The sequence below is a fragment of the Trichoderma atroviride genome, chromosome 4 (assembly GCF_020647795.1).
Source record: "Trichoderma atroviride chromosome 4, complete sequence".
In the NCBI taxonomy this organism is placed as follows: Eukaryota; Fungi; Ascomycota; class Sordariomycetes; order Hypocreales; family Hypocreaceae; genus Trichoderma; species Trichoderma atroviride.
The window spans coordinates 1652782-1669939 of NC_089403.1; the positions used below are offsets into that span (position 1 = coordinate 1652782).

The following is a 17158-nucleotide window of genomic DNA, read 5'->3' on the forward strand; positions in this document are numbered from 1 at the left end:
TGGTTAGCAATGTTGCCAAGATGCGTGTGAAAATAAAATTTCAGCGAGTATGGGATAGAGTTCAGTGTTGCACAAGTGCTTGTTGTGTCGTCTTGCGGCGGGTCTTGAGTCCGCCTCCGAAACACGGACCAATGTTTTTCATCAGGATATCCAGAGGGAAGTATTTTGTGAAGTGAAGAGAAATTTTTCAAGTCTTACCTTGTCTTGCAATGCTGAAAGCTTGGGTTAGCAGCCAAGTCAGAGCATATAGTCGCAAATAGCAAAAGAAATCCATCATGAGATAGAATATCACATCGCTGACCGTCTTACAAGCTTCATTCAGCTTCCAAAGGCAGTCATGCTGGATAAATTCTCAGTAGACATGGAAAATGGAAAAGGAAAAAAAATCTAGGCTAGGAAGCTCATTTATTTTGGCGGCAGAAAAGCTACTTTATCGATATGGGATAAATATCGGCCCGGTGCCCCACTCTTGCTCTAAGCTCGACGTAAGAGCTCCTGTAGCCTACAGTGCCGCCCGCCACCAGGTCGGCACTGCAGATGGAGCATCTGAAGCAAGCCTGCCTCAATTACGCCCCAATCACCTCTTCATAACCCCAAAGAACCTTTCCTAGTCACAGCTCTACGGGGTATTCCAAAATGCCGATTGCACCGATAATTACGTTCAAGGCCGGCCAGTGTGACGTCGACGTAAGGCACAACTGCAAACGATCTACAGCTATCCCACTTGGCCGCTGACATTGCTGTTATAGACATCGTCGAAGCCATACAAGGTCACGCCACAGCCCGAACCCGGCTACATCTATCTATACTCCGAAGATGGTCAGTACCACAGGAAGTGGGCTACTATATTGACGATATCCGTTAACAAGAAATAGACCTGGTACATTTCTGCTGGCGTCGTCGGGACCAGCCCTTAGACGAGCCCGAGCTCGACCTCGTCATGGTTCCCACAGATGGTAGCTTTCTCCCATACGAATACAAGACAACACCCCAACCAACAGCAAAGACCAACGGCCGCATTTTCGCCCTTAAATTTGCCTCTTCTTCTCAGCGCCACCTGTTCTGGCTGCAGTCCAAGCCTCAGGGACGAAACGGCGACGCAAGCTACTTTAGCCCTCGAGATCGCAAGATTGGCGATATTGTTCACAGACTTCTACAAGGTGAAGAGGTCGACGTGACACGAGAACTGTCGGCCATTCGAAACAACAACGACCAAGACGATGAAGATGAGACGATGGAAGACATCGAGGGCCACGGTCAAGAGCACCATGGAGGAGGCAGCGGCGGGGCAGGTGCCGATGCGACGGGAGGCGACGTGCGAGAGGAGGGCGAGGAGTCCAGAGAAGGCGGAGCTGATGGCGCAAGAGCGTAGGTTGACCCCCTTCTTTTTCACGGCTGATTACGAAATGGTTCGCGCATGGTTGGCTGGTTCAAATCACTGGTCTCTGGGAGTCAATAGCATGCTTTGGCACAAAAATGAAAGCCAATTAGTGTACTAAGAAACGTCCTTGTACCGTTGAAAAGAGCTACGCCCAATTATATCAAGATATCATTACGTGACTTGCAACTACTTGGAGAGGACGAGGCTAATTTTCTTTCCAGAGCCTCGTCTTCATCCCCTGATGCCGCAGCTGCAGTAAGAAACTTTCTCGATTCACTCAGAGGCCAGAGCGGCCTTGCCGGCGCGCAGCAGCAACAGCAGCAGCAGCACGACATCTCTTATCCCTACCTGAGTCATCTGCTACCAACGTCCATCACAGTCCCCATCGTTGACACCCTGTCAGCCGAGCAAGTGGACTCCCTTCTCAGCTTCCTCCCGCCCGCTGTTATTGTGCTCGCCAGCGACACGGTTGGATACGATGGCACATCAGATCCAACTGCCGACCAAATCAAGGCCGCCAACGAATCACTATCGCTAGGGAAGAAGCAAGCTCTGCTAAAGAAGGTGCTTCGAAGCCCTCAGTTCCATCAGGCCTTGGGCACCTTGACAATGGCCCTCCGAGATGGTGGACTCCCCAGCATTGCCGACGCGCTCAGCATCAAGGTGGAAAAGGATGGATATCTACAGCCTGGAATGCCCATGGGCGGCAATTCTGCTGTCAAGGTATTCATTGATGGCGTGAAGAAGACGGTGAAAGATAATAAGCAGTAGGTAGACTGCGAGTAGTGTATGTTAACAGGTAGACATGTCTCATGAATGCCACGCCGGACGCCTTGTTGGTGTAATATAGATGGAGGAAATGAACAATGCCTCAATATTACGGCCTTCTCCTTTTAAAATCTCTCCTCTCCCATTTACTCCGTCTCAAAGTATCAAAGCGTTGCTATGCGTACCTAGGTAGGTATCGTGTATAAAAAGCACAAGTCAAGCAAGTGTCCTCGCCAACGAGCTGTAATGCAGGTACTGGCTGGCGGTGGGGCCGATGATGGGCTGCAGGACGCTAAGCCTTTGACAGCCGCCGGTGCGCATCCGTTATATCTTGAATCTATTACCTTATACCTACTCCCTCGCAATTGTCTGTCCGTCATGACTTGTTAGCCATCCTACGCCTCTCGCCATTCTCCACTCTCCAGCATAGAATAGACGCGATGGACGTGCCGTTTCCGACCGACGTGCAGGAGTTCGACAGCGATGACCGAATATCCTTCTCCAAGCTCGACAACAAGTTTATTGCTGTCCACGACGACGGAACGGAGTTTGAGTTTGATCCCGAGCTGAAGCGATGGAGCGCCATAGAAGAGGAGCAAATAGACGACGATCTAAACGAGCTTAGAGAGTTCAGCAGAACCCCCGCAGACGATGCTACTTCTGCCAAGAAGAGGAAGGCCGACTCGCAGAATGGCGACGCAGTAAGTTTAGGCAGTCAAGCAACGAAATCACTAGGGCTAGCTCTCGCGGTTTCCGAGACACAGCATTGGTGGGAAACCTTTACTGCTATGAAATCAACTGACTTGAGCATCTCCTAGGACAACGGAGCTCCTAAACCAGCGCGTCCGAATAAAAAAATGAAGCCTCCTCCGAAACCGAGGCAAAACACCGCCGTATACGTGACCGGCCTCCCTACAAACGCCACAGTCGATGAGATCCACGACCTCTTCTCCCGCAGAGCCGGCGTCATCGCCGAGGAAATCGACAGCGGCGCGCCCCGAATCAAAATGTACACCGACTCCGAGGGCAACTTCAAGGGCGATGCGCTCGTCGTCTTCTTCAAGCCCCAGAGCGTGGACATGGCCGTCATGCTGCTGGACGACACCGTCTTCAGATACCTGCCCGATGGGACGGCGGAGGGCCGGATACGAGTCCAGGTCGCCGACTCGAGCTACAAGAAGACGCAGTACGAACCCGCGGGCGGCAGCGGCGACGCGAGCAATGGCAGTGGGAGCGGGCAGGCGAAGCCAAGGAATGAACGGGACCGGCAGAAAATCATCAAGAAGACGCAGAAGCTGGCTGCTAAGCTTGCGGACTGGGACGATGACGAGCCATACCCGGCACTGGCTGCTCCGTCCAATTCCAAGAGAGATAAGACGGTCATCCTGAAGCACATGTTTACTCTTCAGGAGCTGGAAGAGGACCCGGCGGCCCTGTTGGAAATCAAGGAAGACATCCGAGACGAATGCTCCAAGCTAGGTCCGGTAACCAGCGTAGTGCTGTACGATTTGGAGCCCGATGGAGTGGTATCTGTCAAGTTTAAGAATGTCGAGTCCGCAGCCGCCTGTATCAAGCTCATGAACGGGAGGAGCTTTGGTGGCAGCACGGTGCAGGCATCATTGACAACGGGTGAGAAGTTTAAGAAATCCAAGGAGGAAGCAGGCGATGATTCAGATTAAAGGGGAGAAGAGGGAGAGAAGCATGGAAGAGAGGGTGTAGCATTGGCGCCTTTTTTTTTTTTTTGTCTTATCATCACATAGATCATTGGCTTTTTGCAAATTGTAAGTTTTTTTTGCTTTATTTTTTGGCTACTTATGAGGTAGTATTGATAAGATACCCATAAATCTGCTTTTATACCACGAATAATGCTGGTGGTTCTGTCTCCATAAGCTATCCGACTCATTGTGAACAAGAACCTCATGCTATACATGCCAAGGAGAAATGTAAAAGAAACCCCATTCGCTGCAAAAGAACACATAAATTGGCCGTTAAAAGGCTCGATCCAAAGGAAAAGTTGATGACAAAAGGAAGAGACGTACTAGCCAGTGGCTCATTTCAGGCTCATTTTGACATCTTCGGCCAAGGTATACCATATCGCAGCACTGATAATCTTGCAGACGATATCAAGCTCCATATCATCTATAAATAAATGTACTTGTAAGCAATAGTACTCCACACACAAGGCAAAAAATAAGAAAAGAAATGATCAGAAGCGTCATTCTGACAGGAAAACCTTAAAAGGACCAAATTCGAGTTTAAAATCTTACCTCTGGGAGCGTAAACCATCACAAACTCTTGAGCAACGGGCATCTGGATGTACTTGCCCTTCCACGCCAGAGGATGCCTCTGTCCCCAGCCCTTTTGCAATATCTCTTTGATGTCATCCGGGTGGAGACTCATGTGCATCGAGTGATCCGAGTCGTGGACGTGGCAAATCTCGCCCTGGCAGTTGGTCTGCAGAGGATGCCTCGCGAAGAGGGCCAGGCCATGCTTTTCCAGACACGAACGCTCGGTGCCGAATTTGGTGGGGTTCTGCGCGCTCAGCCTTTCCATGGCTCGGCGGAGGGCAACGTAGCATCGCCGGGAGCCATGCTGGTCGAGTTGGCGTTGAGGAGCGATGCCAGCAACGACGGGGCGAGGGCCGGCGCGATAGGGAAGCACCTGGGCACTCAGAACGCCTGCTTTAGGAAGACGATTCGGATCTGGTTCGGGGGCTGTGAAGGGATCGCGGAGAGAGAGCATGCGTAGGCAGGTGATGCGGATATAGCCTTGGATAGTGGCCGGCGTGCCTCCCGGCCCAAGGCTCAGGAAGTTGTTGTAATCGTTGTGGATGAGAAGTGCGACAGGGACGATGCTGACGACTGCCTCGGCCAGGAATGAATCCAAGAAGTGAATTGCGAGTACAATTCCCAAGGTAAGGACACATATAGAAGGGCCGCCCAGCGTAACTGAGACGGGCGTCTGGCGGACGATGCAGGAAGCCTTCAACAGCTCCAGCTCTGAGGGTTGTTCTGAGGGCTCCTCATCGAGCTCCGGGACCAGAGACAAGGAGGTGATTGTCTCGGTTGGAGCAATTGATACTGACATGACGACAGGGCAGCGATGGAGAGAAGAGGAGGCAGATATCTGGTGCAAGGAGGAGTTTAACCACGGGAGCCCATGAGTGAGGTCAGGCACTGATACAAGGGAAGCCCGCAGTTGTAGTATACGGAACCGGTGCGAGGCGGAGGGGTCTGGGGTTTAAGCCATGTGAGGAGTCGCAGACAACATATATGGCCCACGAGGAGCTGGAAAGCAGGGTCTGAGGCCAGGGGGGATGTCCGGCGGTCGGCGTTAGAAGCTAGATACGCAGTGGCTGATGATGGTCGGTTTGCATTCAATGGGTCTCAGGGCATTGGAGAGGAGATCTCGGCCGGAAAAGCAGACGTCAGGACGATGGGGAGTGCTAGCCCCATGAGTAGCAGATGCATGCAATTACAATAGCCAAGGGTAGAAGGGGTACTGTTGTGGCCGTGGCTGGGATGCAGCGAGGGCTTCTGTGTCACATCACGTTGCGCAAGGATCGGAATTGAAGTTTAAGTCAAGCTTGGGGCTGGCGCCGTCTTCGCTGATCCAGCGGATCACGAGGCAGATGACTGTATTTAGCCACTGGGATCAAAAAGTCAGGCCTTATGACGCAGGGCTGATGTCGCATACAGCCTTTCAACCGTCGGTGCTCTAACAGCTGGCTGTAGCTGTATGTAGCTGGGCGGCTAGCCAACTCTGGCGTTTGCAGCTTGCACCGACGAGCCGATTAGTGAGGACCAAGTGCTTATTCGCGGGACGGCCAAGGAAAAGGAACTGAATCGCACATCCGTCGAGGCGCGCGGAAATCCCATCTCGGATGTGACGAGTGAGGAGTAGGTGGCTGTCGGTTCGTGTTGCGTAGGTAGGTATCTGCAATGTGACACAAGCATCTAATCCCAGCACGGGTGTGGATAATACGGCAGCCATACGCCTAGCCATTAACAAGATGTTGCAGTTACCCTTTCCAGATCTCATTTGTTCGGGGCTTGCAGAGAGCAGGTGGTCCGATACTCCGCATCGACTGCCACATGCCGGAAGACCGATCCGGATGGCCTGAGCGTTGCTTCAAGAGTCGAGTAGGCGAGGTCATGCGTACATGCTCTTGGTGCTGCAACTGGCGAAGACAACCCTAGCCCAGCCCAGCCAGGTTGCGAACGCTACGCGGCTCATTGGCCAAGCAGCCAGGGAACGTGTAAGGGGGCTACTGTTCACCGATACTGCATGTGTAAGTGGCATGGAAGGAAAGACAGTCGTAGTGAGATTTGTCCGCGAGTAGCCCCAGAAGGTATTAGGCATGAAGAGCTACACAAGCCCCTCGTCTTGAGGCTGCGTGACCTCGACGATGAGATGGGAGTGGCTGATATCTGATGAATACTGTCGAGACTGGAGCCTCAATCTTACACCGCAGCTCCGGATTATAGAAGCATGCTGAGCCGTGGTGGGCCGCTTCGAACGATCCCTTGCATAATCCAGGGTAGCACTGCATGTCGGATTCAACGTTTGTGTGTCCGTGGCTGATCTAGTGCGCAGAAGAGAGGAGTGTGAGGACTGCAAATGGCTAGAGATCAGTACCGCGTGGAGGTTTGGAGAACTGCAAGGACGTAGCTACAGGCTGCTGCATGAGTATGTGTTCATGCAAATAGAGGTTGGCAGTCTCTATTACAGTACTGTAGTATTGGAAATAATTTCTGAAAGACCATCGTCAATATCGAAACCCAGGATCCATTCGCCTAAAGTGGGCGCGGAATGTGCCGGCCTGGTGCCCGCTTTCCACAGCTAGTTAGGCGCCTGTGATCTGTGATGGGGCGTTGCCCAGCAACCGAGTCCATCCCACCACCATTGGCTGTTGCTGCCAAACCCAACGCAGCGGAAGGCTGACAGGGGCTTGGCTGCGTAAACGCCCGTGCCCGACGTTTTTCTGTATACACTGCTTTTCCCACGCCATCCACACCCCTCCTAATTACGCGAGCCATTCAATGCATTACGAACAGTTGCTCTGATATTGAATTCGGCTCGTGGATCGCCGTCACGATAACTCCTTCTGCTGTGTTGATACAGCCCGCGACATTGCGCGTCCTTGCACGGCACGAGTCGGTTTGCGGCTGGTCTGCTCTGCATCAAGAGGTTGCTTGAGAAGGAAACAACAGCGTCAGAGAGAAACACCAGTCAGCAGTATGCGCCAAGATTATGCATTCATCCTTCTCTCTTCATGCCGCTGATATTGTCTCATCTTCAGCACACAGACTTGAGCTCCCATGGGGCTCTCAAACCCGTTGCGACGGTCCCGCGGGACACGGCTGCCGATGTATCAGAATCACAATTCACTTGCCAAGGAGCGATATTCGAATGATGGGTATAATTCCTCATCGGACGGCGATTCCGAATCTTCATTTTCGGGCCCCTCGTCATTAGGATCCAGGAACATATCCGACTCGTATCCGGAGCGACCTTTCCTAGTCCAAAAGAAGCCCCAGAAACCTAGCTTCCAGCGGCCGAGTGGTTTCTATCCTTACAGGCTACCACCCCGAATCGTTCGATATGTTGTTTTTACGATAGTAGGATTAATACTTCTCATGGTTGGTATGCTGGCACGGGCAAGCCAAGTTGAGAACTGGAAAGTTGCCAATGGCAAAGTAGGTAGCCGGCCGCAACCTCCTGCCCTGTGGGAAAAGTTTCCACTCCTGCAGAGATACTACGGCGGTATACGTACCTTGGTTCCTCTGGAGAAGAATAAATCCGAATATCCCAAGTCTGGCGACTACACACCATCAAATCCAGCTTCAGACGGTAAAGTCGAGAATCGTGAACAGGAATTTCCGTCTAGTTACTCTTGGGACAATTATACCGGAAGACTTGAGGAGTCTGATATTAAAGAGTGTTTTCTGGACGCTGCTGGCAAAATTCGCCCACCACCGATTCGCTACTACAATGGCCGCCCAAGTGGTTTTCCCCAGCATATCACTGGTTCTTATGAAGTGTTGAACCTGCCGGAGGATGTTTGCTTTGAGCGATACGGCAAGTTTGGGCCTTATGGGTTTGGATACTCTATTCGTACCGGTGGCCTAGGCACGGGGGAGCATGGCGAGAATCAGGGCGCTGAGTCAGTCTGGGGATCTGGTTCTCGTGTAGACTACCGCAAGCTCGACTGGGCGGACATTCAACGGCGCTGTTTCCAGGCCAATGCTGGCCGATACAAAGCGTTGCCAGCGAAAACACCATCTCCAAATGGCTTCTTTGTCGGTAGCCCTGAAACAGCAAAGGTCCAGTCGCGTGATTCTCAGCCAAAGGAGAGTGACAAAGCAAAGGCTAAAGGAGATGCTTCTGCAGAAAAAACCAGCACTGGAGTGGTAAAGCAATCACGAACTGCCATCGTAGTTAGATGCTGGGACGAATTCCTATTCCGAGAGGATGACTTTGCGAATCTTCGGTCAATGATTTCGGAGCTTTCACTAGCCTCTGGAGGTCGTTATGACGTCCACCTGCTTGTCCAAGTGAAGAATGATGCTCGATACCCCGTGTGGGCCGATCACGAAATCTACGAGCAAAGGATTCGCGATGCAATCCCCAAAGAATTTCAGGGACTGGTCACCCTTTGGACTGAAACGCAGATGCTGTCCCTGTATCAAGGCATCTACGACCTTTACAGCCGCGGCCCAGAGCTTCCAGTTCACGGAGTCTATCGTGGACTCACCATGGCTATGCAACACTTTGCGTATATGCATCCCGAGTACGACTACTTTTGGCAGTGGGAAATGGACATTCGCTATACGGGACACTACTATGACTTGCTCTCAAAGATCGAAAATTGGGCCAAAGCCCAGCCTAGAAAGGGCCTTTGGGAACGAAACTCGCGATACTACTTCCCCAGTGTTCATGGCACCTGGGAAGACTTTTCACACATGGCTCGAGTGCAAAGCGAGATGGGAGCTGTAGGATCCGACAACGTATGGAAGAATATGCCGGGCGTTGATGGCCAACCCCCAGAAGCCGCCACGCAAAAGAAGATTAAGACTGTTTGGGGCCCAATCCGCCCTGCCGATGAAAAGGACTGGTTCGAGGGTGAAAAGGACCCCAGGCCGCCAACTACGTACGACGCCGATCACAACCAATGGGGCGTGGATGAAGAGGCGGATTTGATTACTCTGAATCCCATCTTTGATCCGGAAGGTACTACTTGGGGTCTGAAGGATGATATTACGGGTTACAACCGCTCACTTCCTTTACCTCCTCGACGAGCCAGCATCATCACCACATCTCGAATGTCAAGACGCCTCCTCGTGACCATGCACAAAATGACTGCGCACAAGAAGCAGTTTGCATTTCCCGAGATGTGGCCCTCCACAGTTGCCCTCCAGCATGGATACAAAGCGGTCTATGCTCCCCACCCTATGTATGTGGACCGTGAATGGCCAGTTGATTATATGGCCCAGACATATAATGGTGGTCGCGATGGAGCCACAGGCGGTTCCCGGACAAGTCTCTATGGCGAGCGCGAGCACAACTTGAAGGGCCTAACTTGGTTTTACAACTCTGGTTTTGGACCCAACCTGTACAGGCGCTGGCTGGGCTTGAAGGTCAATAACGATGGCGGAGAAGAATATGAGAAGACGGCAGACCAGAGTGGAACTGGTTCTGAAGCAGGCAGAGGAGAGGGCCGCATGTGCCTTCCGCCTATGCTCCTCCACCCCGTCAAGGGGGTAGAAATTCCCGTCGAGGCACCGCCGCCAGAAGAGCTGCCTCTAGAGGTTGAAATGCCCGAGTCCGATCCTACTGCATAAGTATTCTGAGCGAGCCGACCTTTTTAATTTTGGATCATTTGTCTAAGCGAGGCACGGCTGGCTATGCGGGCTTATTTCCTTTTTCCCCTCTTTTTTTATATAGACTTTTTGCTTGGACATATGACGTTAAGGCCATGATGATAGAGATATCCCTGTAATGTGCTGATCTATACGATGGTATTATAATACTCTTCCATAAGAGCTGGGAGATGATGAATTGAACGCTGTATATATTGATTTTTGTGTCTAGCGACTTGTGAATTTTTGGATAAACATGTGTTGCCACAGATCGGCAATTGGGTGGTATATTGCTTGTAAAATATAGAAAAACTTGCAGCGGGCGAGATGATATCCTCTTTGCATTGTAATTCATCATGTGAACATGGGCACTATTATTATTCATGTCCTTAATCACTATCCCTTCTAGTGCCATGTCGTCCTTGCTGCCCAGTACTTGGACCCTCCCAAGACTTGGATCGACCCCCTATTTACGCCACTTTAATGCGTTCATGCTCGACGTTGTTTCGATGCAGTTAACAGCTCGTGAAAATTCACTCATCCTCTACCCATACTCTGTATTTTCCTTTCCCCTTGTAGAGATTGGATTTAGACGACTCGCTTGACCTCGAAGAAGCGGCGCAGCCACCAGACCTGGAAAAGGGACTCGCCAATGACGATGCCAATGACGAACAAGTTCCACCACTTGACTCGGGAGTTTGTGCTCTCGGCAGTGTTGCGGTGGGTGCGCTCACGGAAGAGAATGTACTGCTGCTCGTCCTTGACCTGGGCGAGGAGATCGGATAGACGTCGGACTGGGAGTTGTGAAACATCATGTTAGTTGTATAAATCAAGATGGGTGGTGGACTCTTGATGAGGAAAATTGTTCATGTACCTTCAGTCTCCAGGGGATCGGCGCTAGATTCGGATTCGGTGACATAGACGATGCCGTGGACGTTGAAGGAGACTTCCTTGGTGTTGGCAACCCAGTGCTGGTTTCCGAAGCAGTAGGCGTATTTGCCGTCGTAGAGAGCCGTGAAGGAGTGATCGCCGTTAGAAACTGTCCTCTCGTTGATCTGGTATTCGCCCGAGGGGTTCATGATCTGTCCAGAGGAAGCATATCTGTTAGCAACCAAGTCCTACGTAAGAGCCACCCATGTCATATATCTTGAATTCCATGTCTGCCTACAAGGCACCCCCATCAAATCTCATATATATGGAGCAATTGCCAAGGCGAAAGAATTGAGTCATACCCAGAAGTCGATGTCGAGGTTGCCTGCACTGCCAAACTCGCGGTCGCCCACCTGGAAGGTGACGGTCATCTTGTCGTCCTTGCGCAGGCTCTCGTGGAAGCACTCGACGCCTCGGGCTGGCAGCACGATGTTGTGCGCCACCACGGCCTGGAAAGCCATGGCGGCGGCGAGGAGACTCCTCGCAGCTGAGAGGAAAAGCATCTTTTAGAAGAAGAAAAGAAATTGGCTGGCCGTGGAGGGGGACGCGAAGTCGGCAACAACGAAGCTGCAAAAAGACGTGGAAGCTCTAGCTCGTGATTATGTCCTTTTGCGCTTCAGGATCGCGAATTGGCCAACATGCCACCTACTGGCTAAGGCTGGGCTAGCCTGCCTTGCCCACAAAGCTCCCTGCCAGAGTCCCGGCTACAGGGCTAGCGGAGCCGCGGTTTTACCGGCAAGGCCTCAGGGGCACGAGAGGATCGAGATACAGCCACGATACTTGGGCGAGAGATGACGAATAGTGGGCCGAGGCGGTGGAGCCGCGTGTTTGCGCACTCTGGGGCAGGTACCGTGCGAGTACCGTCTGGCAGCGATAAGGCCCCGAGGCGGCGCAGCGTGGTAGCGGCGAATCTGGCCAGCAGCGACGGCGGTACCCTGTACCTGCAGAATACAGAGGCTGTGGGCTGGGCTGGGAGGTACTCGTCGGTACTCGCCCGCCACCGCGAGGCAGAGCCAGCGGCCAGCCCAGCGCCCCTTTGCCCCTCTCCCTGCTGCTAACGCGCTGCTAGAGGCCCGGAGTCCCTTGGCCCCGTTTCCCCCCCCCAAAACTCGCTCCAGCCTGGCCAAGTTCCCTTCCCTCTCAAACCCCTCCGACTCTCTAGCAGTCTCACCGACAAGACAACGGCCGTTCTTCTTTCGCTTCGTCGTCCTCTTTCGTGAGCCCCCAGCGCGATCTCGTCTAGGTGAGTTTTTTCTGTCTGTTGTTTTCTGGAGCACTGCCTTTCCCCTGTCCGGCTCTGCGCGCCCGCGTGCCTGGATTATCAACATGCCTTTTTTTTTTTTTTTTTTTCTACTCTTACCTGGTCTCTTGTCCTCCGCAAGGGGGGAAAGTAAGGCGCTAGTCGGAGAAGACAGCTCAGCGAAAAGCAAAAATGCGGCAGCCTGCGTTTGCCTCATCCAGCAGCCCATCACGAGCATCATCCGTCATCACAGGATAACGTGTCCTCAAGCCGCTGGATAAGCACGCGAATCGGCTTCTCGAGATAAAAAGGGCTTCTCCGAGATCCATTTCTTTGGCCGCAATTGCTGTCGCTGCACCCGCTTCTCTGCCTGCTGCCCCAAATCGTCTGATCCAACGCCACCGTTGCTCGCATCTGCACATTGCACCACCAGCCAGAGGGGAAAAAGAAAAGAAAATTCATTACTGCTCTCATCATCTGCTCGGCCTTGCCTGCTTACGCGTAGCATCAAATAGGACACTTTTCTTCTCCTTTACATATTCGACGTTTGTTTAGGCCGCGTCGCCGCCAGTCGCAGTCATGGGTCTCGCCTTTTCTAAGATTTTCGACAAGCTGTGGGGGAAGAAGGAGATGAGAATTCTCATGGTCGGTCTCGATGCCGCCGGTAAAACCACCATTCTGTACAAGCTGAAGCTTGGTGAAATCGTCACCACCATCCCTACTATTGGTACATGACTCCCCTCCCCCGTTCCATCGCGCTTACGGCGATGTCGCTCCCTTAGTGCCTCTTCTAACGCTTCCACTGCTTAGGCTTCAACGTCGAGACTGTTGAGTACAAGAACATCCAGTTCACCGTGTGGGATGTCGGTGGCCAGGACAAGATCCGTCCCCTGTGGAGACACTACTTCCAGAACACCCAGGGTATCATCTTCGTCGTCGACAGCAACGATCGAGATCGTATCGTCGAGGCCCGAGAGGAACTTCAGCGCATGCTGAACGAGGATGAGCTGCGAGATGCCATCCTGCTGGTCTTTGCCAACAAGCAGGATCTGCCCGTACGTTGATACTCTACCGTCGACCAATACTGCTGCAGGAATTGGAAAAAAATGCTGACACTGAATCTGCTATAGAACGCCATGAACGCTGCCGAGATTACTGACAAGCTCGGTCTTCACAGCTTGAGGCAACGAGCCTGGGTAAGTTTATTACTTAGTTTAACAGGGCAACAAAAACCGCAGAGTGATCGCTAACGTCTTTTCCCACAACAGTACATCCAGTCCACTTGTGCCACATCCGGAGATGGTCTGTACGAGGGTCTCGAATGGCTCGCCACCACTCTCCGAAAGGCTGGTCACCAGTAAAAAACCCACTCAGGAACCTCTTCTGGTAGAGCCTCCCGCTCTCCATCCCGCCTCCCTACCGCACACTCTCGCAAAGTTCTTGCCAAGCTCGAGACTTCGGTTGTAATTTGCAAAGTTATATCGATCATACCAATCAAAATTAATCCATAAATTGTGTCAACTCTTTGTTTCAAAGTGCCTCGCACTCTCACATGCCACCAATTGTGAGCCTGTTGATATACATACCCTAACCATGTCTTTGAATTGGAGAGGGGAGGGGATTTAGCTCTTTGGAAAAAGGAAGTTGTATGGGCGTATCCTCAAGGCTTCGTTATGAATTCGTTTTCAAAGGAAAAAATAGAAGAAGAAAAAAGATGACCCCCCAAAAAGGAACAATTGAGGGCTGGGTTGATCGTTGCTACTTGACAAATTGCAGCCATTTCTCGAGCGCTCAGGTGATTTCGGAACGGAAACAGGAAAAAAACAATGGGAGTTTTCTAACAAAAGAGAAAGAAGGAAAGCGGCAAAGATTGACAAATATTTGACGGGAGAGGAAAGTTTTACTGGGGAGATGCGAGAGCGAGGAGGGCTCCTTGTTTTTCTTTTTACGACTGGGTGCCTTTGGCTGAAATGCTTTCATGACGGTTGTGTTCTGTGTTTTTTCATTGTCTCTCCATGTCATCTTGTCATTTGCGCTAGATTGGCGGAGTTGGGTTGTTCGTTGAAGGCCTCCCGGCTGGGAATGATCGTAGCGGAATTGAACGGATGGGTGCGAGGGAAGCAGGATTATCCGTGTTTTCTACGCTTTTTCTATTATATCTTTACCACTTTTATTTTACCCTTTTCTCCTTTTTATTCTTATTCTTGTTGTCTCCACCAAGTGTTGTTGTCTCTGCCAGAGTGTTGTGAATGAACTGACGTGTGTGGCATGACTATTATCTGTTTTCTTCGATGAGTGTCTTTTTCGCTCTCTCTCTAGCAATGGAAGAAGTTGAGAAGTTTCGAGAGAATAAATGTATGCAGTGCAGATAGAACAGATTGAACCCGATAGCTGGAATATAATGGATCATGAACGATCTTGTAGATTTCCTTTTGCCATCACTAGCCGGTACGCATCTTCTCTGCGTGCGCCATCACCAGCGACGGAGGAAGGAGCCGAGCACGTGCGTTGCCGCACCTGCCAAACAATAACCAAGGAAGGAACTGGGCACGCGCATACCCGTTCCTGCCCAAAAATACAGAAAAATAACCTCCACCACCAAATCCGTCATCTACACACATAAACCGCAACCACACATCACAAAAGGCATCACAAGCAAAAATATCAAAAGATAGGTCTCGGAGGGAGTCGAACCCTCGCTGGCGGAATCAGAATCCGCAGTCATAACCGTTAGACCACGAAACCAGCCCCACTTTTAATTATTTGGTATATATTGTAGATCTATTCATAAGGAGAGTCCCCAAATCTCGAAATACTGCGGTTGGAAGAGCTTGCACAGTAAGTGAACTGTATTGCAATGCCACATTATTTTACGAAGATGGCAACTATGTTTACTGTTTTCAGCAAAAGATTGGTCGAAGCCCAGGACATCAGTCGATCGAATGGATATTCAGATTTGGAAACTTGATGAAATCCGGCGCACTGGTGGTTGGTAAAAGCTTGGGGACAGTGCAAGGCATTAGGGTAGTAGAAGCAGTGTAGTAGATGTAGTCGATGTAGTAGATACCTATAGTATTTGATATACCTTCCTCTATACCACTCATCCAACATCCTTGAGGATAGAGAAAAACTTCCTCGTACTAACCAGATGAAAGACAAGATCACCAACGCTCTCAATATGGATCCCAAGAACATGACTAAACAGGAGAAACGAGCCCCGTGCGCGGCCATTTTACCAACACCCTCTACGGCAAGTAGATATAGTAGATATACCGAGTTTGTATAACAAGTACTTCACGGCAAATGATGCGATACATCGGGGGCTTACTCGTTCATGCATCGCTGGGTTAAAAGATGCCAATAATGGCCCAACTTCCACCCTACTAGCTGGAGTGTTACTTGGAATGGAAAGCTTGGACGAGGAGCACCTCCTGGCGGAATGGAGAGCATATGCATATAAAATCCAGAGATTGCGCTTTGCCCACGACGTTCTGTGGCACAAATCACCAAAATGCTGCTGCGGCTCTAATCCTCCGACAGAACCATTGGCTTGCTGTTTTCATTTTTATTCAAGGCTGCTATGCAACGACGAATCCACAATGCCATAAACTCTTCTCCACCATCCTACGCCAATACGCAGCTCTTTACAAATCCCTTAACCCGCGGCCAGAAGAATACGAAGCGAAGATCTTGCGCAAAACTAGTGCATGCATGTTGTGTTAACATGCCTGGATCCTCAATCATCATTGTAAAGAGAAAGTTTCGCAAGGCCTTGATATTCGGAATGCGCTGCATCAAAAGGTCGGCTCCTAATCATGTCGACAGACGATGATGAAGCCTCTGGGTGGTTTTTATTCAGCCAGAGTCAGATATTTAAGAATACCCAATGGAAGCTTACCAAGTGCCGTCATACTAGAGTGCTGAATAACCTTTCCATTTGTACGGCATGTTGGGAGACACTTACCCAACGTCCTCAGAAGGGAGGAAGTCTCTTGGATCTATATATGAGCACATGTAGCCAGCTCCCACCTCTTAGTTCCAGGAGAGTCAAGCCTTTGGGCCCTGACTAGACATGCCTGTGATTTGACGAGGCCTCACCAAGCACCGTTTCTCTCACATTTTTACAATCGCACGCTCGCCCACAAAGCATTAGCCAACGCTCAAAAGCAAAGATTTGATGTGCCCCTGAAGAGTAAAGAAGCTGAATTTTCTGTTATGTTCAAGACTCGTCTTTTTCAACGTTGAAGTAAGGAAGACTGATCTTGAACCATTTTGCCAGAATCTACAAGTGGCCCATCACGTAGAAGACTCTAGCACACGAGGAGCAAGAGGAGCACGTCTTTCGTTGTCGAAATGCATACGGAGCCTTTACATTGTATCGCCAGTGGTCGGCGCTGTTTGAGCTCACGGAGGCGCGCGATTAGTCAATATTTCTTTGGCTGAACGCCATCTGGTTTGACGACGCAAAAAAAAAAAAAAAAAAAAAAACCCCGTATGGAATGTTATTTGATAAATGAATGGTTGCCAGCTAGGTAGTCATGGAACTGGGATAGGGCGGATGGCTTTACTCACGCCATAGCTATTTCCTAGAAAACGGAAATTGCTTAACCATCTCAGCGCGCAGAGTTCGAAGAGTGGCTGATGCATATCAGTCGGCAACCGGCTCATTTGGCCACTGGGGAGGCTTGAGGGAATCGCAATAAAGTTAGCAGCCTCGAGCTACTGCCAGCTGCGATGAGAGTTAGGTTATACCAAAGGAACTCCAAAGAAAGATTCCTGGAAGAATCGGTATGATATGAGACTCCTGGGAGATTAGGAGCACCGAGACTCGTGGGGTCGTTGAGTTTATACTCTTTGCTTGTTGGAAGAACGCCGATAGGTAGAAAGAGAATGTAAATTATACCTGCTAGCCAGCAATGAACAGTCTTGGTAATACTTGTAATATCAGCTGCCACCTGACTGGAATACTCGCATACT

At 50.8% G+C, this 17158-nt stretch overlaps 6 protein-coding genes and 1 non-coding gene across 7 annotated transcripts; 4 read left to right on the forward strand and 3 right to left on the reverse strand.

Annotated features, from left to right (window-relative positions):
• Nucleotides 1–521: 521 nt before the first annotated feature.
• TrAtP1_007846 (uncharacterized protein) lies at nucleotides 522–2382 on the forward strand. The gene is made up of 4 exons (XM_014092660.2): nucleotides 522–687; nucleotides 750–819; nucleotides 876–1368; nucleotides 1603–2382. Exons 1-4 carry the CDS (start codon nucleotides 637–639, stop codon nucleotides 2150–2152), a joined length of 1164 nt encoding a protein of 387 aa, XP_013948135.1. The 5' UTR covers nucleotides 522–636; the 3' UTR covers nucleotides 2153–2382.
• TrAtP1_007847 (uncharacterized protein) lies at nucleotides 2371–3917 on the forward strand. The gene is made up of 2 exons (XM_014092661.2): nucleotides 2371–2850; nucleotides 2968–3917. Exons 1-2 carry the CDS (start codon nucleotides 2590–2592, stop codon nucleotides 3826–3828), a joined length of 1122 nt encoding a protein of 373 aa, XP_013948136.1. The 5' UTR covers nucleotides 2371–2589; the 3' UTR covers nucleotides 3829–3917.
• Nucleotides 3918–3955: 38 nt separating this feature from the next.
• On the reverse strand, nucleotides 3956–5699 carry TrAtP1_007848 (uncharacterized protein). Its single transcript, XM_014092662.2, has 2 exons — nucleotides 4417–5699; nucleotides 3956–4288 (listed from the first exon to the last, which is right to left on the reverse strand). The coding sequence occupies exons 1-2, from the start codon at nucleotides 5234–5236 to the stop codon at nucleotides 4200–4202; spliced, it is 909 nt and encodes a 302-aa protein (XP_013948137.1). The 5' UTR covers nucleotides 5237–5699; the 3' UTR covers nucleotides 3956–4199.
• A 1771-nt stretch (nucleotides 5700–7470) lies between these two features.
• On the forward strand, nucleotides 7471–9993 carry TrAtP1_007849 (uncharacterized protein; the record flags this gene model as incomplete). The annotated part of the gene is made up of 1 exon (XM_066113687.1): nucleotides 7471–9993. The coding sequence occupies one exon, from the start codon at nucleotides 7471–7473 to the stop codon at nucleotides 9991–9993; it is 2523 nt and encodes an 840-aa protein (XP_065969774.1).
• A 606-nt stretch (nucleotides 9994–10599) lies between these two features.
• On the reverse strand, nucleotides 10600–11444 carry TrAtP1_007850 (uncharacterized protein; the record flags this gene model as incomplete). Its single annotated transcript, XM_014092814.2, has 3 exons — nucleotides 10600–10805; nucleotides 10886–11093; nucleotides 11244–11444. 3 exons carry the CDS (start codon nucleotides 11442–11444, stop codon nucleotides 10600–10602), a joined length of 615 nt encoding a protein of 204 aa, XP_013948289.1.
• A 1316-nt stretch (nucleotides 11445–12760) lies between these two features.
• Nucleotides 12761–13542, forward strand: TrAtP1_007851 (uncharacterized protein; the record flags this gene model as incomplete). The annotated part of the gene is made up of 4 exons (XM_014092664.2): nucleotides 12761–12908; nucleotides 12992–13236; nucleotides 13312–13377; nucleotides 13450–13542. 4 exons carry the CDS (start codon nucleotides 12761–12763, stop codon nucleotides 13540–13542), a joined length of 552 nt encoding a protein of 183 aa, XP_013948139.1.
• A 1312-nt stretch (nucleotides 13543–14854) lies between these two features.
• TrAtP1_007852 lies at nucleotides 14855–14926 on the reverse strand. The gene has a single exon. It is a non-coding gene; the product is annotated as a tRNA-Gln (tRNA).
• Between the last annotated feature and the right edge of the window lie 2232 nt (nucleotides 14927–17158).